We start from the raw sequence: 24563 nt of genomic DNA, 5'->3' as shown, positions 1-24563 counted from the left end.
TGCCTTGCATGCATGAGGCCCTGCGTTCAATTCCTCAGCACCACATAAGAAAAAAGCCGGAAGTGGTGCTGTGGCTCAAGTGGTAGAGCGCTAGCCTTGAGCTGAAGAGCTGAGGGACAGCGCCCAGGCCCCACGACCGGACCCCAAAAAAAAATAAAAATAAAAAAGAATTGGAGAGAAAATAAGAGGTCTATTTTTGGTCAGGTTGTAGTTGATATGCTCAGCATTAACTGAACTGGAAATGATTAAAGGGCAACCTGGATCCAAATCAGGAATTCTAGAAGTTCTCTTTCTTTGATGTCACCAAAGACTGAAAACAGCAAGAGGTAAATAGCTTTTAGAATGTACAAAATGAGTATTTGATAACAATCTAAAACAGTGAAACAAGCTGCTGGTCTTCATGAAACCATCTCCCTTATGAAATCTGAAGAATCATCTTTGCTGAGCATGATACTGAAAGAGTTATCTTAAAGGTCAATGAGATTCATGTCAAGGAAGTTAAGTGATATCATCACAGTTATGATTCCTAAATCTTAACAGATTACAGGGCAAGACCTAGTAAGACAAAATCAGAGCTCCTACTAAGAAAAAATTCCATCCTACAAGAAAGGAGTCTACTGTATACCCAATATAGGGAAAAAATATCTTCCAACTATATGTAAAATAATGAGCTGCCTGAAATTAATCAAGAATATTGTACAAACTGTGAGAAATATTTTAGAGTTGTCATACTGACAAATGAGATGAACTTACAGTAAAATTAAGACTAGAATTACAAAGTAGAATACACCATTAAATAGCACATTTCTGTAATTAGATTCTGGGTAGAGTCAAACTATATTTTATCGTAACAGATTTTCTTAATCAAATGGCTAATTTGAGATTAAGTATGAAAATAAAGGAATAATAAGCAAATATGTCTGTATATATAAGTCCTTACTCTTTAATAAATAAAAGCAATATTGAAACAGACATATATTTAGGAAAAATAAAAGCTAGAATGCTTTGAGCAGGTACCAGTATCAACTAGTCAAGATTTTTTAAAAATGTTGTTTAATCCTTACAAAAATTTCTCTGGTTGGATTTTATTACCTTCAATTTTATAGAGAAGTTAACTAAAATCTCAAAAAAAGATCCTAAGTAAGCCAGGTGCTGGTGGCTCATGCCTGTAATCCTAGGTACACAGGAAGCTGAGACATGAGGATAGTGGTTCAAAGCCAACCCAGGCTGGAAAGTCCTCTGTGAGACACTTATCTCCAATTACCCACCAGAACAACTGGAAGTAGATCTGTGACTAAAAGTACAAGTGTTAGCCTTGAACAGAAAAGCTCAATGTCCAGGCCCTGAGTTCAAGCCCCCTCCCCTCTCCGTCTGACAGAAAGATGCTAGGTAACTTGCTCAAGATCCAAATAGGTAGAAGAAAACAGAGCAAGAATTAGATTCTAGGAATAGCTGCATACCAATGGAATAGTAGTTAATTAGGGACTTAGTGCCACAATCTTTAACAGCCCAGATGCCTCTGACCTATGGTCATTTCAAGCCATAAGAACATGTTTGTTCATTAATATTAGTATGAAAACATAAGTCAATATTTAAGAAGAGCATCAGATGTGTAAAATTAAACTGATATACCCTTCAAATAAAATGCCTTAATAACTAATGAATGGAGAAGTACATAAAGAAAATGGAAGCAATCTGAGGTTCTATTTTCTTCTCCAAAATAATTACATTTCTTTTGTGTTGCTAAATTTTTTGATGAACTCATTGTTTGTACATTTTGCTCCAAAATTCCTTATCTGCCCCCGCCACCAACCTTCTTTCAAGAAAAAACTGGATAACAAGATCTCTCATTTACCAGTCAAAACAAATTATCTTAGACCACAGCATATACTGATATGTTAGTAGTTAGGCGTATAAATTAAGTATACCCACACAGAAAAAGGCAAGGTTCATGGTTAATTATAATAAAAAAAATAGAAACAATGAAGAAACAGGAAACAGAAACAAGCAAAAGGAATATAGAGAATCAAAACACATAAATTACCAGGAACATTACAAACTGATTTTCTAAAATCAAGATTCTGGCTTTCACTGAGTAGTTTCTTTCTAGTACCAGTAATAAGCTTAGCTATAATACCCAAGATATATTCTAAAATGCTTATTCAATTAAAACATGCAATGAAATCTTTTCCTTCAAATCATAATGTCTAAGAACTACACTAGGAGAAGGTAAATGATTTCCAATATAAATGTTGTATTCATAAGTTAGTAAGTTTACATCCAAACCACTTGAATTGTTTAACAGGTATGTTCTGTTTTTGTTCTTTTTTTTTTTAACATTTTTTTTACTTTTCTTTATGTTTTTGGACACTGTTACACCCCTCACACTCAAGAAGTTTTTAGTATTTCTTTGTACTCAATGAATTTTGGTGGGAGAAATCTCTCAAAAATGTAAATACTGATAGTTCTTAAATAATTCCTTAAAATGGATTATAATACAATCTTGCATTTTCTTATTTTATTTTCTTTGCATTCGATTTCAATTTAGTAAATGGAATCGTAAAAAGCTTTCTGTATGCTGCCATCATATACACAATAAGTAATGTTAATACATTAATTCTTGGATTTTGAAATTGCTAAGACTATATTAATGCATAAAAGGAAATCTTTAGCATTCCAATTTCCTCTGACTATTGAATTAGTTTGCTAGGCCTGTAAATTTTACTCTTACTTAGAAAGCCAAGTAAGTACTTACAAAAACACATAGTTCACAGGTATATCCCCTATAACTCTTTAAGTTCAAAGACGAAAATAAAAAATCAGGGCTGGGAAGGTGGCTCAGTGATAGAGCACTTGCCTTGCATGCATGAGGCCAGCACCACATAAGCAAAAAAAAAAAAAAGCCGGAAGTGGTGCTGTGGCTCAAGTAGTAGAGCTCTAGCCTTGAACTGAAGAGTTGAGGGACAGTGCCCAGGCCCAGAGTTCAGACCCCATGACCGGCGTATCCCCCCAAAAAATATTAATTAATTAATTTTAAAAAATCAACTGACATGTTTCATTTTCATTGTTTAAGTAAAAACTTATGTTTTCTCCTTCTGGATTAATCATCTTTAGTATGATTTCTTTCTCTAACTTTCCAAAACAAAACTTTAAGTATAAATGGAAATGAAAAGGGACCTTCTGAACGCCTATGGTAAACTGTAAAACAAAGTATTTCAGGTTAGTGGAAGTTAGTCTCACATTTACCTAGTAATAAATATTGAGTATTGCACTTAAGATAGATTAGAGACAAAGAAGCTTCTTGCCAAAAGGTTTCTCCCAGTGTCCAAAACAGCAGGTTTTTAAATGGCCCAAGGTACTTTACAGAAAAGGATCCTTAAAGGTTTCAGTCTTCATTTTAGCTATGTGAACATTTAACAAAACCTGTTTCTTAACATGAGGATGAATACATTTTCAGGCCTGTGTCCCTAATAAGAATCTCTATATGTTAATTCCTAGGACTCTAAACTACCTTGAAATTGCCTTCAAAATCTTGTGCATTCATGTGGGCAGCTCATTCCACTGCTTTCACATAGCTCTCTAATGCCACATCAACACAACAGTCTATTATTGTTCTAATATCTGCAGCACACGAAGCCATTGGGTAAGAGTGCAAATCACACAGCTTTTAAACAATAGTCTAAGAATTCGAGGCAAGTCATTTCTTGTCTATGAGAATGTCTATGAAATGATAATACCCACTTCATAGGGAATAAATAAGTGGGATGTTGACCCCAAACCCTAATTTATTGACGTTTTCTATACTACATATTTATTAGACAAATGAGAATGCCAGGCACTAAAAAACTATCTCTGCTCAAATAGCTTACAAGTGCCAGGGCAGGACACCCATCCTCTACCTTCTACCCTTCTCATATACCATACCACCAAAAAAAAAAAAACTATCTCTGCTCAAATAGCTTATAAGTGCCAGGGCAGGACACCCATCCTCTACCTTCTACCCTTCTCATATACCATATCACCAAAAAGAAAGAAAGAATGAAAGAATGAAAGAAAGAAAGAAAGAAAGAAAGAAAGAAAGAAAGAAAGAAAGAAAGAAAGAAAGAAAGAAAGAAAAGGCAGGACACATGCAAAATGTAATGGAAATCATGCTAACATTAGCTAAAATGGCATTCCAGTTTGGACCTACAAGAGTGAATAAAAATAAAGTAGTATCACACAGTGATTTCAACCTTCAGAATCAAAAGTATTTGAAATTACCAATTGACCCTTTTGGGGGTCTACATACTTACCAGACCTTAAGAAAGCAGGCAGAGGGGAGACGGCTGCATCAGGTGACTTGGCCATTTCAAATTGTTGAGTCTAATCATAAGCATCACAGGTTAAACTACAGCAATTTTAAAATTGTTTAGTGAAGGTTAGAAGCAATCAGCATTAGATTAATTGAAAGCAGCAAGAGCAGTTATTAACATGATGCAATATGCAACAAAAATAATTGAGGATAATTATGTAATTTAATTTTCTTTTATGAGTTGAAAATTTGAGTTCTCTTGTATAGTAAATTATATTTTCTTCTATAAATGAGAAAGGAAATGAAATCTACACTTATTAAACATCACATAGAAGTAGAACCGTTTATTGTATGCTGAAGTAACAATAATACTATATAACAATGCTTAAAACTCTTCATGAGTGCACACCAGAGACAGGTTAGTTCCAGTTTCAAACAAAGGTCTTTTATATATTCTTCTACAAGTCCCTAAGAAGTTAATTCCTTTAATGACACAGGAAGTAAAGGATTTAATCAAGAAAGTTTCTCAGCTATGTTTTAAAGTTAAAAGAAACTGAAATCTGAAAATAAAAGTATTTATACAGGACTGGCTTCAAACTGCTATTACATTTTTACTACAACTACTAGGTAAATTTACAAGAAGAGTCAACACTGATACTATCCACTAATATTTTTCATATTAAGCTGGATTTAAATGATTGTATTCAACAAGAGTGAAGACGTTTTTTTCTCAATTAAGAAAACATAAGGTTTTCTAGGCTTATTGCTGTGATTCGCATTTTAAGTGAAAATAAAACTGGAGAAGGAAATGCACTCTAAAATTAGAGTTTAGCCGGGTGCCGGTGGCTCATGCCTGTAATCCTAGCTACTCAGGAGGCTGAGATCTGAGGATCGAAGTTCAAAGCCAGCCTGGGCAGGAAAGTCCTTGAGACTCTTATCTACAATAAACCACCAGAAAACCGGAAGTGGTACTGCAGCTCAAGTGGTAGAGCACTAGCCTTGAGCTGGAGAGCTGAGGGATAGCGCTCAGGCCCAGAGTTCAAGCTCCGCGACCGACAAAAATAAAATAAAATAAAATTAGAGATTACTAAAAGAAAATTGTTGGTTACAATGCTTAGTTCCCTATTAAAAAAAAAAGCAACAACGAATACTATTCTTTGAACATGACCAATGCAATAATACTTAAAAAGTTCAGATAGTAAGTTAGTAGTTATGTATTCCAAATAACTATAATGACTCCAAAATGGACTACTTTTTGAAAATTTTGAGGTGGTAGTTTTACTATAACCTAAGTAAATAAGCAGAGAATTTTCAGGTTTAAAAACAGAATTGGCAACTAAATAAATGTGGTATATTTTCTACAAAGCTTATAAGAAATAGTCCAACCTTGTCCAACTTGGTAAACTAGAAAAGCCCAAACATAGTAGTTGAGAGGGTGGAGAATGCCTTAATATCAATGCACAGTTAGTTTTCATAGGCAACGTTTTTTACATCCCCCCAATAAAGAACTAGTCAACATTTTTAGAGACAGACCTGAGTGTAAAACTTGTCATTTTACCACGTTTCCTATTTAGGGGCACACTTATTGTTCACAGTCACAACAAGCCTGCCAAAAATAGAGAAAGTTTCAATCCTGTCTCTCTAAGAGGTACCAGCCACAAGTGCTGACTCTGAAGTCGTGACTCTGCAATTTGAACAAGTCTGTTCAGGACACTTAAAAAGTTGGCATCTTAGGTCCTCACAAACTATGAGGTCCTGGGCCCACTTGCTATTTAGTAATGCAAATAAGGTGATAAGAAGTTGTCAGCTCTCCAGGACCGGATAGAAGGCATATTTAACAGTGGAGAGCTGGGGTGTTGCGGAGAAAGGAACTTTCAGGAAAACCCCTTTCCCCAGAATGTGCCACAGCCTGATTTCAAGGGGCTTGTCTAGGGGAGACCTGGCCAAGTTAAGTTGCCGCTAATTTTTAAGGGGAAAACCCGAAAAAGTTGAGGAAGACACATGGCAGTAAAGTTGAGACTGTTTTCTACTCATTTGAGTGGGTCGGGGTGGGGGAAACACCAGGCACGGGTCCGGGGAGGAACTCCAGGGTCACAGGTTTATTCCCACGACCCCCGCCGGCTTCCGGCCCTAGGGGCTGGAGGAGGGAAGCACCACCCACTGGACGGCACCCCACCAGCCAAACCTGAGCGCTTGACCCGGGCTCTCCGCTCCAAGACCTCCCAGCTCACATCGGCCATAAGACCCGCGGGGCCAGCCATAGTACTTGGACTGCCTTCTCAGCCACCGCCCCGGGCCGACTAGCAGCACCGCCCGCCCGACCCCGCCCACCACCTCACGACACTGTCGTAAAGCGCCGGAAGTGAGCGCCCGCCAGCTTCACCCACAGCCTTCCTTTGATCTGAAGTCGGCTTCTCTCCCCCACATCCCCCCCCGCCGCCCCCCGCCGCCGCCGCCGCCGCCGCCCAGGCTGAGTGACTGGGAGGCCGACTGCGACTCCTTGGAGCTTCGAGGCGGAGGGCTTCCTCGCTCCGCCGCCTGACGGTGCTTTGCGGCAGTCGTCAAGCGTGACTCTGGGCGGTGGGCGGGGGCCGAGGGGCTGCCATGGCGGTGGCGAGCCGGCACCGGAGCTCCTGGGCTCTCTGGGCGCTGCTCTTCGCGGGGCTCGCGCTGTTCGGGGTCGGGCCGACCCCGGCCCGGGCGCTGCACAACGTCACGGCCGAGCTCTTTGGAGCTGAGGCCTGGGGCACCCTGGCGGCCTTCGGGGACCTCAACTCAGACAAGCAGACGGACCTCTTCGTGCTGCGGGAAAGTCAGTGCTCGCCGGGCCCTCCCCTGTCCACTCTCGTGTGCCCCTCCTGGTGTACCCCACACTCCCCGTCCCGACCTCCCGGTGTACCCCCACACTCCCGTCCCGATGGACCCTCCGGTGCACTCCACACTCCGCGCCCCAACACCAGCTATCTAGCATTTCCCACCCCCAGCCCTTGGGCCTTCCCTTTCCCTCCAGCATCCTTGACACCTGCTCATTCCATTTTCCATCCTCAGGTTCTGACCTGACCAGCCCACCGCTTGACCTGTCTTCACAGAGCCCTCGCAACACCTGGCTTTCCCACCCCCAAGAAGTCTGTGGCTTTCATCCCCATTTCTCCTGCCTCCCCAAAATCCTTCCTGATCACCAGGAGTCTTTGTAGGTGGCATTTGCATTCTTTCCAAATGTCACTTTCAGTTCCTTTCCGCTTTATTTCAATCTTCCTTCCCCTTTAATGAACAGGAAAATATACAAGTTGCGTTTCTTCTCATAGGAAATTTCTCTTTCTCTTCCTATTTACCTAATTCAACCGCCCTTCCTTTGGTTAAGGTGCCAGTTTTCTTTGAAGTTACATTCTCCCAAGAGCTCAAACAAATCACAATTCACAGAAGCATTTTTCAGGGACTACTCAGAAAAGTAGTACCCCAAACTCCAAACACTTCCCATCACAAGCTTGATCAGTCTTTGATGTACACTTGGTCCTTCCTCACGTTGATAACTACAATATTGTTCCAGATCTTTTCATTGTTTGGCAGCTTTTGATTCTTGGATGTTCTTTGCTTGAAACGAATATTACTACTTATTTCATAAGTAGTGACAGTGAATATTAAGGGGGTCGTTCTGTAGTACCCACCATAGCAAGTGTTGTTTAAAATTCAGTGCCATGAAGAAGTTGAGAGCTAATACAGAGCTTGACAGAATCCTGATGCGAACTTTTGGGGGCCCTTTCCAGCACCTTATGGATCCTGGATGTTCTCCCAATCGTTGAATGGTTCCTCATGTTGCAAGAATGGTGCATACTGTCAAAACTATAACTACACCAACAAAACTGGGTACAGGAGAGCCTTGACTTTATAGTCAACTTACATTTTATTAAGTGATCTTAAAACTGCCCAGCGAAGTGTTAATTGAATTCCAAGAATGCATCCACCTGGGAGGTAGTTCCATGAAAGCCATAGAAGGAGATAATCAAAAATTGAGCTCTTTTTGCTTACATTTTTAAACATGTCCTTGTTACTTGCCAGATACCTACAAAGGGAATTCCTGTGTCCTTGGGTGTGATGCATCTGTATGATAAACTGAATAAGAATAAATGGACCAACATGGTTGGATTTGCGGGCTTAAGACTGGACATACAGTACAGAATAAGGGTTATTTTTTGTGGTGCTGAGGATTGAATTCAGGGCTTGCCACAGGAGATTATAGTTTTAAGGTACATTTTAAGTATTTAGTTTAGTTCATCTGATGTGGCAAAATGCTTCAGTTTGTCTTAATCAAATTTTTCCAAGGTTATCCTTTCTCTCCTGCTTCAAACATTGAATTTTTGCTATACTTGTAGGCTCCATTCTATTGGATTAGCATGACTATCCTTGAGGGAGTAGATAAATTATAATAGAATAAAAGCTTTCTTCTTGAAGACAGTTCACAGAAAACACAACCACCAATTAGATATTTTACCAGGAAACAATTTTCTCATTTGCTTTATTTGCTTCTTTTAGGAAATGAGTTAATGATCTTTTTGGCAGACCAGAATGCACCCTATTTTAAACCTAAAGTGCATCTATCCTTACAGTAAGTAAAAATATTTATTTTTTATAAAACATTAGGCATTAGCCTAATAGGGATTTACAATAGCTTTATTGTTTTGAAATCTGACTTTACTAATCTGTGGTGTTGTGACACTGACTTCCTAGTTATGAGATGGGAGTAGTAAATATATTGTTAGAAAAGTAGTAAAAGTGCCAGTGTTTAAAAATAATTTTTTAATGAATGAATATGAGTGAACTCATTTGTTGTTGTTCAAGCATCTTTCATTTCTTTGCAGTCAAATATGCTATCTTGACAGTGTTGAGAAGTGTCTCTCAGACTGAGTGTAAACATGTTAAACATATTTACACGTGAGGGAAAGGAGAATGTGTTTGCAGTAGGGAAGAGTCAATGAGCTCTGTCTTAATTTTTGTTTCTTTTTTGTTATTGTGGGTACTGAGTCTTAAACTCGGAGCTTCTCATTCACTTGGCTGGCTTGCTCATATTCTGCGCTCTGCCATTTGAGCTAGCCCTTCAGTAGCTGTTTGCTATTTAACTGGAGGAGATACGTTCAGATTTTTTCTATTGCAACTGGCTTTGAACTGCAATTCTAAGGCCTTCAGCCACCTGAATAGCTAGGATTAAAAGTGGAGCCTTGAAATTATATGAAGTTTTAAAATGCTGTTCAAGTAGTAGCTCTTGATTTTCTTTTTGAATGTTGGCATTGCATGAGACAGTGACCCCAATAACAATGAGCTGGCATGATTTTGAAACCATAAGAAGCAAAGGCTGAACGTGGTCTAAATTAAGGAAGAGATGAATAAGTGCAAGCCAAATTAGTAGACTGTAGGGGGAATTTGGCCATAGTGTGAGTTAAATTTAGGAAAGAGGGTTCAAATATGGGGACAGCATTTCCAAATAGAACAATAAAAATGGCATGATGTGAAGCGAAGAATGGAAAGATTTATCTGACAGAAAAGGTAGCTACACTTTGGAGAGTTATGGGTTCTGTGGAGAGGGAATTAGGAAAAACTAGCATCCTTTCTAAATAGTATAAAGCAATCAAACTCAAACCTGAGGGTTCAATCCTGAGAGGGAAATCACTGCAAGTTCTTGTGCAAAGAACAAATGCAAAAGTAGTCTTTTAAACTGATTTACTTTTCAACTGTATATATGATGAATTACTATGAAGATTAGGGACTACCTAGGAAACTATTTTTTTTATCCATACGTGGATTAATTAGGGTTCAAATACATCAGTATTGTGAAACAAAAACACATGTTTAAAAGTTGGCATTTCTGGACATCAGTAGCTCAGAGCTATAATCCTCGCTATTCAGGAAACTGAGATCTAAGGTTTGCAGTTCAAAGCCAGCCCTGGCAGGAAAGTCCATGAGACTCTCCAGTTAACCACCAGAAAACTGGAAATCGTGCTGTGGCTCAAGTGCTAGAGCACTCATCTTGAGCGGAAGAGCTGAGGGACAACACCCAGGTCCAGAGTTCAAGCCCTAGGACCGATCCCTCCCACCCCCCCCCCTTGTTCAATGACATTGAAGGAGAACAGGTATGGTGGCCAGCACTTGTTTCCCAGCTGCTCAGGAGATGGAAGCAGGAGGATCTCCATTCAAAGACAATACTAGTTTTGAGATTCTGTTTTAAAAACAAGATAGAATTAGTTGTTGTTAAAAGCATAACTCAAATGATAGAGCCTTGTGTAGCATGTGCACAGTCCTGCTTACAATCCCCATTCTGTAAAATAGGAAAATAAATAAAAGACATAAAACTAGAGTTATAGTTCAAGATAGAATGGGTAAGGTTTTAGGTTTACATACCAGCACCACCAAAAGAGTTGAGATCTGCGTATGATCTGATTATCTCAATTCAAAACCAACCAAAGCATAAAAGTCCCTAGATTCCTATCTTCAGTTAACCAGTGGCTCCAATGGTAGAGCACCAAACATGAATGAAAAGGTCCTCAAAGCCTGAGTTCAAGCCCTGTTACCAACACAAAAATTAAAAAATGGAATGCTAATAAATATTTTAGCATATTATCCTGTGTCAACAATTTTGAAGTAAGAAAGAAACAGAACAAGGTAAATTACATAGAAGAAATGACTGATTAGAAATGATTGTTTTAGAACATTAGAAGTGTAAATTCTGACTCTACATTAAAAACAAAATTAAATATTTTATGAATTATATATTTTAATAAAGTCAAAATGATACTCATTTTAGCACTTATTTATGACCTCTTGACATGTTGATAACAGTACTTGACAACTGCTTAAACATAAATAAGTTTTGTTTCAGTTTATTCCAGATTTATCATGTTTTCTAAAATTAGTCTGCGTTTATTCTGAGCTTTTTTATAGACTAGAGAAATATACATACCTGAATGGTGATAAGATTTATGGAAAGAGTTGTCAATTATATGAGAATTAAATTTTGCATTGAAAATATTTTCTATCATAGAAATATGGAGATGTACTTTCTTCTTAATGATTCATCTAATATTTGTAACTACTTGTTTTTGTAGGAATTACAGTACATTGATAACAAGTGTGGTTCCTGGGGATTATGATGGAGATTCACAAATGGATGTCCTTCTAACATATTTTCCCCAAAATCATGCCAACAATGAATTAGGAGCTATTATCTTCTGGGGACAAAATCAAACATTAGGTGAAGTGTTTAAGATTTTTTTTTAATATTTATCATTAGCTGTGAAAGGACAAAATATGGATAATGTTTAACAGATATTCTTAGAAAAGTATGACAAAATATTGTCTGAAATTAGTTCAGAATTCTATTTTATGTTTCTGTAATTGTAAATCTTTCTAAAAAGTCATTTTCTGATTTTCCTTCTTCAGCCTAGACGTAGTCTAAGGGCAGTTCAAGATAACAATATCTCCTCTTTGTTAACATTGAAACAGGGAGGAATTATTAGTGTTTTCCTGGCTTTTCAGATTGGAGAGATTATTAAAAAAAGGAACCCTAGGTTCAAGAACAATCCCTCTCTGCTGTCAAGAAATCTACTGTGTCCTTTAGTTCCCTAAAGTGGCCACTTGCACAATAACTGCCAGAATTCTTATCAATAAAATGGATGAACACTTGACCACTTAATACTTGCAAATTTATTGAGCAGACATGGAGCTAGCTACTACTAACAGATCAGCTTTCCATGTCTTCAGAACTCTGTGTACCTGATTGGCAAGGCTTGATTTCATTAAGCATTTCAGATACAGGAATATCTTTTTGGTTTCTAGTCTTCCCTGTATAGGAAAACTAAAAAATATATGGAGATTGAGAGATTTATCTGTCTTCCATATTTAACCATGTACTTTCAAGTGTTATCATAAAGACCAATTAATATTATCTAGACAACTTTATTTATGGAGTCAGACATAGAAGGAAGACAAATGTAGTTAGCTGTGTTTTCTGTTAAATTTGGGAATATAGGAAGTAATCTCAACATTTAAATCCAATATGCCAGAAAGTGTTTAAAAGAGTACTGTGTGAAAAATGCTGCTTGAATGCAAAGCTTACTTCTTTGTCTATACCAAAACCTTATTAGTTGTTAACTACTCTAATAATAAAATTATATAAAGAAGATTCAGATGAAGAAATTATTGGGAACCTCAAAAAGATCTTTACATGCTTATCTTCTCTGTAGAATGAGATCTACCAGTATTAATATTAGAATTGTGTCTCAGTATAACAGTTAAAATAAATCAGAGATGAATCTTGTAAAGAATAAAAGAATTATTTCCCCTAAGGGCAGATAACAAAATTAATGTAAAACCCTGCTAATTTATATTTATTTCTTCTCTATTTACAGATTCTAACAATATGACTATACTCAATAGGACTTTCCAAGATCAACCACTAATTATGGAGTAAGTGTGTACTTGATTTCCTTGGAATGATTTTAAACTTGCAAACCTAAAATCTTCTTACATAGGAAGCTCCTCTAGTAAATATTGGCAATGACTTTACTCCATAAAGCTGATAATGACTTATGCTCCATAGTGGATGAAAGAAAAAAACTTTATTTAAAAAAAGGAAATATTTGTGTTTTTGTTTGATTAGATTCAAATGTGACCATTATGGATCTGTGGTGATATCATTGCACAAAGTCATATCATTGCACAAAGAAATTTTTCAACAAATCTCTTAGTATTTAATGAACAGGGATGAATAATAAAGGGTTTCCTCTACAAGTATAGGAAGATTTCTTTATTAAAGGGAAATATTTGTCTTCTTTTCATAACCCTTTGTGTTATAATTTATTTCCTCATAATCCAAATGCAAACTTCTGACGAGGCATTTTGGTAATGCCATAAAGATCATTCGTGGAACTAAAACAAAGAAAATAAGTTACATTCTTCTTTCCAATAATGCCTTTCTTACAGATACTAAAATTAGTCATGTATCAATAGGTCACTAGCCACCAAAATCTGAATTTATATTCAGGGATTAGTCTTAACCTGCTTAGCTTAGTTTCTTTCATAGTTCAACCAGTGAGGGCTTCTTTTCCTCAGTTATTTCTCTCTAAATTAAGTTTGTAGGTATTTCTGCCATTTCTTCATGGTTTGCTTGATTATGCAGAGGTTACAACCTCATAATCTTGTAATCAAAATTTATTCCTTTTCATCTCTATAGTATGTTCTGTTTAGTGCTAGTCTAGCAGTAGGCTTTGCTTAATGCTGTTGCCCATAAAGTCAGGCTATCAGAGACTGCTGCCTTTGTAGAAGATAGCAATCCCAGATTCTGTGTTCTTACCATTGATGCAACAGGCTTAGTGAGGGCTGGTGAGTCCAGGGACAGAAATAAAATACTTTGGCCTGGAAGTGACAGATGGCATTTCTGCTGCCAGTTCATTGACTACAAATAGATTCTGGTGAACCTTGTGAACTTTGCCACCCTTCCTCAATTTATAAATGATTTTTTAATACAAGGTCTACTAAATATTTTAAATGTTATCTTTTCAGCTTTAATGGTGACCTAATTCCTGATGTGTTTGGTATCACTAATGAATCCAGCCAGCCACAGATACTATTAGGAGGGTGAGTAAACATAATGCTCATGTAATTAGTTGTATGCATTGTTGGAGCTGAAGTGACAATGTGTCTCAGTGATTGATTTATCTAGTGGAGAAAAACCAGCTTCTGGAACTTCTAGGTTTTACAATTTTCAAGTAATATTTGGTCAATGTGTAAGATGTCTCAAAAAATTTGGATTTCATATGTAACCAATTTCTGTTTAGCTCTAGTTTAGTATTTTCCTTCCTCCTGGAAATCAGAGATCAATATTTATTAAGTATTGGTTCAATAGATGTTTTTGGAAATGGTAGTGTTTAAATAAGATAAATAGCTGCAAGAGGAACCAGATGAATGGTCAGAAGGAACACCATGTCACTCTACTACAGCTACAGCAATATGGGACTGATGATGAAAATCTGCCCATTCTGCTATTCAAATTTAAACATGTGATGTGATATTGACTGGATAGTTAGATGATAGACAGATAGATAGATGTCCTTGTGGGGATAAGCATTAATATGATACTAAAATAATAAAATACATTTAGGCAATATGTTGTTCAGTTTTCAATACCACTGAGGAAGAACCTGAAATAATGAAAAAGAGGAAAAGTTTATTTTGCCCTAAAGTTCCAGAGTTTTTTCTGTGATGGGTTGGCTCCATTGTCAATATGTAGGAGAGCAAAGCTGTTTACACCACGGTATGCAAGAGGTAGCTTTGACCACATAGTCTTTGAAGGGTTAACTTAATTGACTTAAGATTCCCTAATGATTTATCATATGGCCTTGTTTTAAATTATCATTGATACTTCAATGGAATTTTGTTTACATCTAAGTGTATTTCTCTATATTATTTGCCTTGCTTTTATGTAAATCTTAATTTTTGATATATATTTGTAGTGATCACTTAGATATCACCTTCTTTGGAAGCATAATTTTGTAATTACTGCTATCAAAGAAATTTGATAATAACATTTCACTATATACTTTAAATTTATCATATTTCTATAAGTAGATATTAAATTTGTATTTCTTTTTTTGAAAGGAAACCATTTTATGTCATTTTTTCATTATAGTTTACGTATTGCAAAAAGCCATTTTAAAATTAGTATAACATAATGGCCCAATCCTGTAATCCTAACTACCTAAGAGGCTGAGGAAAGTTCAAAGGCAACCTCGGCCACTTAAGGAGATGGAATTTCAAAAGGAAAAAAAAAAAACCCACAACTATTATAGTTCTAAGAACCACATATGCAGCAGTCTTTGAGTAAGGTTAGCATATATTGCAGTGCAACTCAATATGCTAAGGCAGGGTGATTGCTTTAGCCTAGCAGTTTGAGTACAGGCTGGACAGCATATCAACAGCCAGTCTCAAAAAAAAAAAAAGAATTTCAAGATGAAATAAAATGCATCAGAATCAGGATCCTATATAATTTCTTAAAGCACAGACCTCTGGCATTATATTTCTATTGCATTTTTAACATTTTGATGGTACTGACGTTTTGGAGTCAGGCCATTACACTTGCTAGGTAGATACTCTATCACCAAAGTCATGCCCCAGCACTGGGTGCTTTCATTATTTTTTAATAACATTATTTGTGCCACCCACTACACAGTGGTTTTATTAGTTGAGTTGGGCTCTTACCAAAATTTTGACCAGGTTTTCCTTTAAACCATGATCCTCCTGATCTCTGCCTCTCAACTAACTAGAATTATTTTAAGAGTGAGCCATTGTACCTCTACCCTATTGCATTTGTAAAAACATTGGTGTACTATTGGAAATACTTGATTTTTAAGGTTGTGGAGGTGTATACTTAGTTCTAGTTTCTGAATGAGTACTAAGAGGAGCTGTGAGTTCAACTATGAGGCACAAATTTTTTTCACACTGCCTTTTTCTATTGTTTATGCTTTCCCTAAAAGCCAGTGTTAGTAGGCATATTTCTTCATTGTATCAGTGTACACTGTATACTCATGTACTAGTACTGTTGCATATCCTGTGGAGTAGGAATATGGGTACAAATAAAGGATATGACGGAAATAATGTCTACATTTTTTCTTATGAATATAGGACATTATTGCCAAGAGGTCCTTAAGAGTTATCTGGTGTCATACATTTACGTTCTAAACTAATAGACCTTTTAGTTCTTCTTTCTCTCATGTGTATGTCTTAGAAGATAAAGCTAGCTGCAAAAGCAGGCATTTTGGTCTAGACTGAGATACTCTAAACTCAGATGTGTAAGAGTAAGTTTGTAAATGACAGTTTTTGTTTTAATGACTTTGCCTCTTTCATCCCTAACTATTGTCAAAAAATTCATTATTGTTGAGAGAGAGGCTTGGGAGAACAAAGAAACACCAATTCCAAAAAGTTTATCTTTCAGCTACTCTTAGTACTCAATCCCTAGGACACATCATTAACTAGAAAGGCACCTTTCGTGCCAAAGTACTTTTAGACAATGGCACTGATTGTTTTAGATATGATTGGATGGTTGTATATGACTATTAAAACAATATAGATGAAATTGTATGTAATTTCTTTCCTATTTGATAGCCATTTTTAATAAAAATAGTATCATGTCTTATCAGATCATATCAGAAATACCATTTAAAGTAAGCATCTTATTCTACCTTAGGAAAGCTTATATTTACTACTTTCTGTATCCTACTAATAAATAAACTTACATGATAGTTTCAGAGCCAAATAATTTTTTACAGTATATATTTTCTTTCATTGAATTTTAGGAAAATTTTGTGTTTAATAAAATTTTGAAAAATGGTGTTAAATCTGATTTTTATATTTACTCTGTAAGCTAAATCTCAGAGTTCAATATACAGAGGCATTTTTGAAGACCTTCTATGTCTTTTATCATATTTTAGCTATATTGCCTTGCTGAAAGTTAACAAATGATCAATGACCTTAGTGTTTTATTATTCTTTGTTGTTGTTGTTGTTCTTTTTTTTTTTGTCAGTCATGGGGCTTGAACTCTGGGCATAGACACTGTTCCTCAGTTCCTCACTCCAAGGCTAGCACTCTACCACTTCAGCTATAGTGCTATTTCCAATTTTCTGGAGGTTTATTGGAGATAACAGTCTCACAAACATTCCTACCCTTTGAACTGTGATCCTCAGATCTCAGCCTCCTGAGTAGCTTAGATTACAGGCATGAGCCACCAGTGCCCAGCTTTAGTATCCTGTTTTTATAACCTATTTTATTAAAAGGGATAAATTAATTTGTCAGAGTTTCTTTGTTTCATTCTTTACTGCTTTCAGTAATGTGTCCTACAAAATATATTCTGTAATTTCTAAACAGTTTTATAATATTCACAGCAGTTATTTGAATGGGAGAAATGAGGTATCTTTTTGCAAAAAATAAAAGTTTCATTTGGAAATTGGTTTGATATTAAAGTCTTGCTTTTCTAATTGAGTTATATGGTAGGTTCCCCACCTAAAATGACTGAGCTATATCTGCAGCTCAGAATTTGTTTTTCTTTCAAACTTTTTACTGTGAACATTTCAAACATTCAGTAAGAGCAGAGAAAATGAAACAGTGGATTTACATGTCATATATCTGTCACCCAGCCTTAACAGTTAACAATTCATAGCCAGTTAATGTTTTATTTACATCTTTTTCTTCTTTTTATCTATGCTTATATGCCCTCCCCCTACATTACTGAAACTGTATTGAAAACAGGTATGATAAAGGAACATTATTATATAATATTGGAAAATATGTAATAAAATGTTTTCCTCTACTGTTTCTTAGTATATGAGGTTAAGTGAGGTGCCTCTAAAGTAAGTGAAGAATATTGGTATATTTCCAAGTGACATGATGAGTCTTGATAATGCCTTCAGTGTGCTTCTTAAAAATGGAAAAAATAAGTAGTACCATTTTACAAATCAAAGCTTTCTAGTTATTTGCACTCAATAGCCTAATGGAAAACCTAATGGATAGAGCACTAGCAGTTGTTTTTGGTAGTAGCTAAAATATTTTGGAAGTATGACTATCAGAAGGTTGAAAGAATTGAGTGATTATATTAATAAGAGCTCTTTCATACCAATCTGCCTATTTATATGAAGAGCTTTTTTAACATTTATAACTATTCAAATGAAAAGTAGATGTTGACATTATGCCAAATTGACATTTTGACAGGTAAATAAAGCTAAAAATATTTCAAAGCTCCATTCCTTTCTTTTAAGTGATTCCTAATAATTTTTTCCTCTGATTTAATGTAATCAAATTATATAATATATGATATTATCAGTGATATAACAGTATTTAAAATTCAATCTTAGAAATTTTATTAAATACTGAGATCCTCAAACAAAATGAAGTTGAATAATAATTTCAAGTTCTGGATATCATAGACATATCACTCTTTGTACAGTTATGCTAGAGTCATCACTAAAAAGACTTTAGAGTTAAAAAAAAAAAAGATTACATCATGACATAGTTCTCCAAGAAAAGAATTAATGAAAGTACAAGTTTAAGTACTAGAAAGAAGATGTATTTTCCCAGTATTAAAGAAGACTTTTTTCATTCATTTTAGAAGTTTGTTTGGATTTTTCATGAATGGCAATTGGTACATAATGGTCCACAAAATTATGCCATGGAATGCATTTTTATAAGTAATCCCTTTATTTTAAAAGTTCAGGAAATTTAATTGAGTCAAAGTTTACATATTTTGTAGCAATCTAAAATGATGAATACTTTTAGGTTTTCTTGGAAATTGACTTAAATGTGTTAGGAGATGAATCATTTTTTTAAAAGTTTAGAGTTTAATCTGAGCAAAATTGTTGAAGCTAAACTAGGAGCAGATGCTTCTTCATTCCATACCAATCTCCTTGTATCTACTTTTACCAAATGTCTTAATAGTGATAATTCCCAAGTCTCTGAGCTTTTTTGATCAAAGCTAGCATTCTACAACTTGAGCTACACATACATTTCTTGGCCTTTTGGTGGTTAATTGGAGATAAGTGTCTCAGGGATGTTCCTGCCCAGGGCCTAGCCTGGTTTCAAACCATGGATCTCAGCCTGCTGAGCAGCTAGGATTACTGGTGGGAGCCACAGATACCCAGCTAGAAATCCACTTTTATGTGAAATCCGATGACTTTTTTCATCAAGATTCTTAAAGGAATATATGGGCCAATAAAAGAAGTATTTTTTCTAATTTGGGCCATTGCTATCAATTTATTACTTTTTTCTGTATTACTGCCTTATAAACAGTATTTTTTCTTTTAATATACATTTGATTAAATTGATACTAGGACCAAAAAATTTTACAACTTTGTCCAGTTTTTTTTAAATATTCTAGCTTTATAACTTATTTCAATGTATGCTTGTTAAAATGTTTATAGACTATTCAGGTCTTAACATACCTGTATGACAAACGACATTGAGCCCAATTCCACTTTGGTTTGTGCCATTACTGGGTCTTGAATTCAGTCTAGAATCCATCTAGAACTCTTGTTCTCTCAACTTTTTCACCCACAGCTAACACTATGTTACTTTATCTACATCCTCAGTTCTGAATTTTGCTGATTAATTGGCTATAAGAGCCTCTCAGATTTGGCTGTCTTTGAACCTCTCAGATCTCAGCCTTTCGAACAGCTAGTCTTTAAAAATAAGTTCGGATGAAACTTGTGAAAAAAATCAAGCTTTTATTATGTGTTAGCAATGAAAATATTTTAATACTTAGAAATTCTAGGACCAATGAATAATGTAAAATGAAGTACATCAGCCACTATTGAGTTGTACTTAATTAGAATTACTTTAAAGATTTAACACTTATGTAACATTGAAAGAGCAGTAATTAAGCAAGTTCTTTGGTGTGAAATACAATATGCTAATGTAATTTCTTGGTTTATTTTAATATTTTTTACTTACTCCTACATTATAGAGTTTTGTTTAAAATGAATTGTGTGTATACTGGTTGGTTTTGATTTGGTTTCATCTAGATTAAAGTGTATTTAAGCCAGATATATTCTAAACTAAGTGTTAAGATTTTTGGGAAATGGTTACTTTTTGGACTACACTGGTACTCTTGTATAAAGGAAATTTTCTCTCTATGAGTAGGTATTGTTTTCCCTTGATTCCTTCCAAGAAAAATTAGCCCATTTTAGTTCTTGCTTTCTGAAGACATCAAAATCGAATCCACAGATAAAACCTTGTTTATTATCTACTAAATTAACTGTGTTGACAAATAACTTGAACTTTAGTAGCCTTTAATTTCACCTTGTAATGGCCTATATATCTTTCTGTCTTGGAAGGGAACATAGTATTATGAAAAAAAATTGGGAATTCTAACAAGCAGAGAATAGGAAATCTCAGTTATTTGCTATCTGCTTCATAGGTCCTGGTTAGGCTAAAGTTAATACAAATAACCGAGTCTGTGTTTCTGGAGAAGCTTTGCTGCATCAAAGAGGATGTTCTTCAGGCAACTTTTATGGAAGCTAAAATGCTGTTAGTTGAGAAAAGTGTAGTAAGAAAAGAGGATAGAAAACCTTGGGCAATTAGGTGAGAATTGCCTTTAACACTGAGGTGTTCTTATCTGATTACAGTTCTTAACCATTACAGTGGAATGATTTTCACTTATTCAATTTTGTTTAACTGGTAGTAGTCTCCCTGTATTATGTTCTGTTTACCATAATGTTATATTATTGTTGTATTTAATGTTAACATTAGAGCAAACTGAATAATAGATACATAGATCATTTAGAGGAAAGTGAATGGTAGAGACATAGTTGACAAAATATTTTTAATGTGATAAAGGTCACAATGTAAAACTCTCCATTGTGCTTATTAGTGAGACCTCAATTAAAATAGAGATACTGTGTATAGTTTTATTTAGTATTTATAATATGGTTTATATTTTAACTCTAACTAGTCCAAATATCTTTTCATCTCTCCAATGGGAAACCCTGTATATCAATTAAACAGCCAATCTTCTTCCCATCAGACCATGACAAGAACTTTGTAAACAAGTGTTATATAATATTGTCTACAGAATGGTGACAAGATAAAAATCTGTGATTTTTCAGAACAGATGCAGTTTATTTCTCCAGTATTTCCAATCTGCAATAGGTTGAATTTAAGGATGTGGAAGCCACAGATTCCAAGGGTCATTTCCAAAATATCAACTGACTATCCATAAAATGACTAGCCATTAATACTTTATATTACTAAGGATAGAGAAAATATTAACTCAAAATAGATGAGAAATCTAAAACTGTAAGTCTCTCAGAAGTAACCACAGGAGAAAATCTTAATAATCATAATTGGCAATGGATGTTACATACTCTGTCTCTCTCTCTTTTTTTTTCTCTCTCTCTCTCTCACACACACACACACACACCAAGAAATAAAGGAAAAATAGATAAACTTTCAATTAGATAAAATTTCAATCAAAATTGTAAAACTTTGGACATGAAAGGACACAATAAAATGAAATTAGTTAAAAAATTTGTTCCTTAACTATCAATAGGTAGACATTTTTTCTATCTATTTATATAGTGGTAGACATTTGTGATATTTTTGATGTTTAGTGAAGTATGGGTTTAAATCCATTCTTTATCCAAAATGTTGGAATTTATGTTTATTAAAGAGGATCACTTACTGAAATATAAGAATAAGATACATGAAATTATGTCATCCTACATTCTCTACTTAATCATTTTATAGCCATGTTTCCTTTGTTAATTTAAAGTCACGTTTTTATTTAAAAAAAGAATTACTGTCATTCTCTACAGACTAACACATGTTTATTATCAATTTCTTTGTTATTCTTTAAAAACATGAAAGACAGTGTTGGGAAGGTGGCTCAGTGGTAGTGTGCTTGCCTTGCATGCATGAGGCCTTAGATTTGATTCCTCAGTACCATATAAGCAGAAAAAAGCCAGAAGTGGTGCTATGGCTCAAGTGGAAGAGCACTGGACTTGAGCTGAAGTTACTCAGGGACAGCACCCAGGCCTAGAGTTCAGACCCCATGACCGACACACACACCAAAAAAAAAAAAAAAAAAAAATCAAAGACAAATAAAAATGTAGCATTCTAGAAGAGAGCTGGTAAATCTTCATGACCTTGCATTAAATAATTAATCATTGAGTACAATACCAAAATAATAAGTAACACAGCAAAAAATGAATTGCACTTTAAAAATAGTTTTTTTAACATTTACCATCAAAAACCAAATGACAAGCCAAAGACTGGAAGAAAATACTTAAAGAACTCTTTTAACTCCAGAATGAAGCTAGCTGGATGCTGGTGGTTCACACCTATAATCCTAATTACTCAGGAGGTTCAGACTGAAGATCACTGTTTAAAGCCACCTTGTCAAGAAAGTCCATGGGACTCTTAATATCCAATTACAAGTCAAAAGTGGAGCAGTTGCTCAATTGGTAGAGTGCTGGCTTTGAGCAAAAAAGCTCAGGGACAACACCCAAGCCCTGAGTTGAAGCCCCAACACTGGAAAAAAAGAAAAAGAATAAAACAATAAATCTAAAAGTGGGCAAAGGATTCGAGAAGACATTTCTCTATTGAAGATATATGAGTAAGAAACATATGGTAATTACTCATTTTCACTAGTCTTCAGGAAAATGCAAATAAAACCCTTTGTCAATACTATATTAACACAAATGTACAATAATGAATATTGATAAAGATAAGAAAATACTGGAACCTGCATGCCTTGCTAGAAAGAATGTAAGATAATGGAAATACTTTGGAAAATGGCTTACTATTTCACCCAAAAGATAAACATATAGTTTCCTTATGAACCCACAATTTCACTCATAGATCTATACAAATAAAAATTGAAAATAACTGGTACAAGTTACTCCCACCTGTAATCCTTCCTAGCTATTCAGGAAGCTGAGATCTAAGAATCAAGGTTTGAAACCAGTCCACGCAGGAAAGTCCATGAGACACTTATCTCACCAAAAAGTCAGAAGTAGAGCTGTGGCTCAAGTGATAGAGCATTAGCCTTGAGTAACACATTCAGGAACAATGCCCAAGTCCTGTGTTCAAGCCCCATGACTTGCACAGAAAAGAAAAGAAGAGAAGAGAAACAATAACAACAAAAACGTGTATCCACATGAAAACTTATCCATGAGTATTCACAGAAAAAAAAAGTGGAAACAAGGCAAAGTCTGTCAACAGGCAAACAATATATTGGCATATAATACCATACATTATTCCAGGATATAAAGAATGAAGCATTGATACATGCTGACATGGGTAACTTGAAAACATTTCTAAATGAGAGGTGTCAGACAAAAAATGCCACATGTTGTATGATTCCATTTAGATGAAGTGTCCTCATTAGGAAACTGTAGAAATAGCAGCTTACTACAAGGAAGAGAATGAGTTCTGATTAATGACTATGGGTTCCCTTTTTGAGGTGATGAGCATGTTTTGGACTTTGATAGTGATGATAGATATACACTGTGAATGTATAAAAACCCACTGAATTCCATAAAATAAAATGAAATTTTATGGTTTATGAAATGTATCTTTAAAATTAGGACAAATATTTAAATATTTTATATGCAGATATTTTGTAACAAAACTTGTTTTATATTTACCGAAACAATTTTTTGGTATTTTAGAAATTTATCATGGCATCCTGCATTGACCACTAAAAGTAAAATGCGAATTCCACATTCTCATGCATTTATTGATCTGAATGAAGATTTTACAGCAGGTGAGTTGCACATATGTGAAATATTTGGTTGATCTGCCTAAGGATTATTGGATTTTATTGACTTTAAAGTTATGTCATACATGGGGTTAGGAGGCTCAGTGGTAGAGTGCTTGCCTTGCATGCATGAGGCCCTGGATTCAATTCCTTAGTACCACATAAACAGAAAAAAGCCGGAAGTAGCACTGTGGCTCAAGTAGGGTGCACGCCTTGAACTGAAGAGCTGAAGGACAGTGCCCAGGCCCAGAGTTCAGCCCCACAACCAAAAATCAAAAAATGTCCTACAAATTTATGAATTTTATTAACTTTTCACATATTCATATACTACACCATCCTGATCAAAATCTATTGGCCCTTCCCCCACCAAATGTCTTCCTCCTAAGTAGTGTATTGCTTGTTTGTTTGTATGTTGTGGGGCTTGAACTCAAGACCTGGGCACTGTCCCTGAGCCTCTTTGTGCTCACTCTACCACGTGAGCCACAGTGCCAATTCCAGTTTTTGAGTGGGTAATTGGAGATAAGAGTCTCATGGGGACTTCTCTGCCCAGGCTGGCTTCAAACCACTATCCTCAAATCTCATTCTCCTGAGTATCTAGGTTCACAGATGTGAACCACCAGTGCCTGGCTACTTGTTTGTATTTGTGGATCTAGATTCTGTATATGAGAGTACATATTATTTTAGCAGATATATTTGGGTTTGAGTCTGGCTTATTTGAGGTAACATAATGATCTCTAATGCCATCCACTTTTCTGCAAGTGACATTATTTTCATTCTTATTATGGCTAATACTCCATAGTGTATATATGCCACGTTTTCCTTATTCATTCATCAGTTGACGGGCACCTAGGCTGATTCCATAACTGCTATTGTTAATTATTCTGACTTATGTTCCTTTAGATGTATGTCTTGGGCTGGGGTAGTAGAACTGTGTGTGTGTGTGTGTGTGTGTGTGTGTGTGTGTGTGTGTGTGTGTGTGTGTGT

The 24563-nt window shown here is 35.6% G+C and overlaps 2 protein-coding genes across 4 annotated transcripts in view; one reads left to right on the top strand and one right to left on the bottom strand.

Annotated features, from left to right (window-relative positions):
• LOC106000849 (phosphorylase b kinase regulatory subunit beta) overlaps positions 1-6583 on the bottom strand; it is a 110788-nt gene extending 104205 nt beyond the window's left edge. Inside the window, exons 1-2 of one of the 3 annotated variants that reach the window (XM_013036073.1) lie at positions 6477-6561; positions 4293-4387 (exon numbers count right to left, since the gene is read on the bottom strand). In XM_013036073.1, coding sequence (XP_012891527.1) covers positions 4293-4347 — 55 coding nt within the window. In that variant the 5' untranslated portion in view covers positions 4348-4387; positions 6477-6561. Of the gene's footprint in view, positions 1-4292; positions 4388-6476 lie in introns of all 3 variants that reach the window. The other 2 variants (XM_013036074.1, XM_013036072.1) reach the window with 2 other exon arrangements.
• A 212-nt stretch (positions 6584-6795) lies between these two features.
• Positions 6796-24563, top strand: part of Itfg1 (integrin alpha FG-GAP repeat containing 1) — a 220033-nt gene continuing 202265 nt past the window's right edge. Inside the window, exons 1-6 of the mRNA XM_013036077.1 lie at positions 6796-7103; positions 8822-8894; positions 11386-11531; positions 12688-12745; positions 13841-13915; positions 23491-23585. Coding sequence (XP_012891531.1) covers positions 6896-7103; positions 8822-8894; positions 11386-11531; positions 12688-12745; positions 13841-13915; positions 23491-23585 — 655 coding nt within the window. The 5' untranslated portion in view covers positions 6796-6895. The remainder of the gene's footprint in view (positions 7104-8821; positions 8895-11385; positions 11532-12687; positions 12746-13840; positions 13916-23490; positions 23586-24563) is intronic.

This window comes from Dipodomys ordii, unplaced genomic scaffold, assembly GCF_000151885.1.
Source record: "Dipodomys ordii isolate 6190 unplaced genomic scaffold, Dord_2.0 Scaffold247, whole genome shotgun sequence".
NCBI lineage: Eukaryota > Metazoa > Chordata > Mammalia > Rodentia > Heteromyidae > Dipodomys > Dipodomys ordii.
This window is presented reverse-complemented; position numbering and strand designations above follow the sequence as displayed.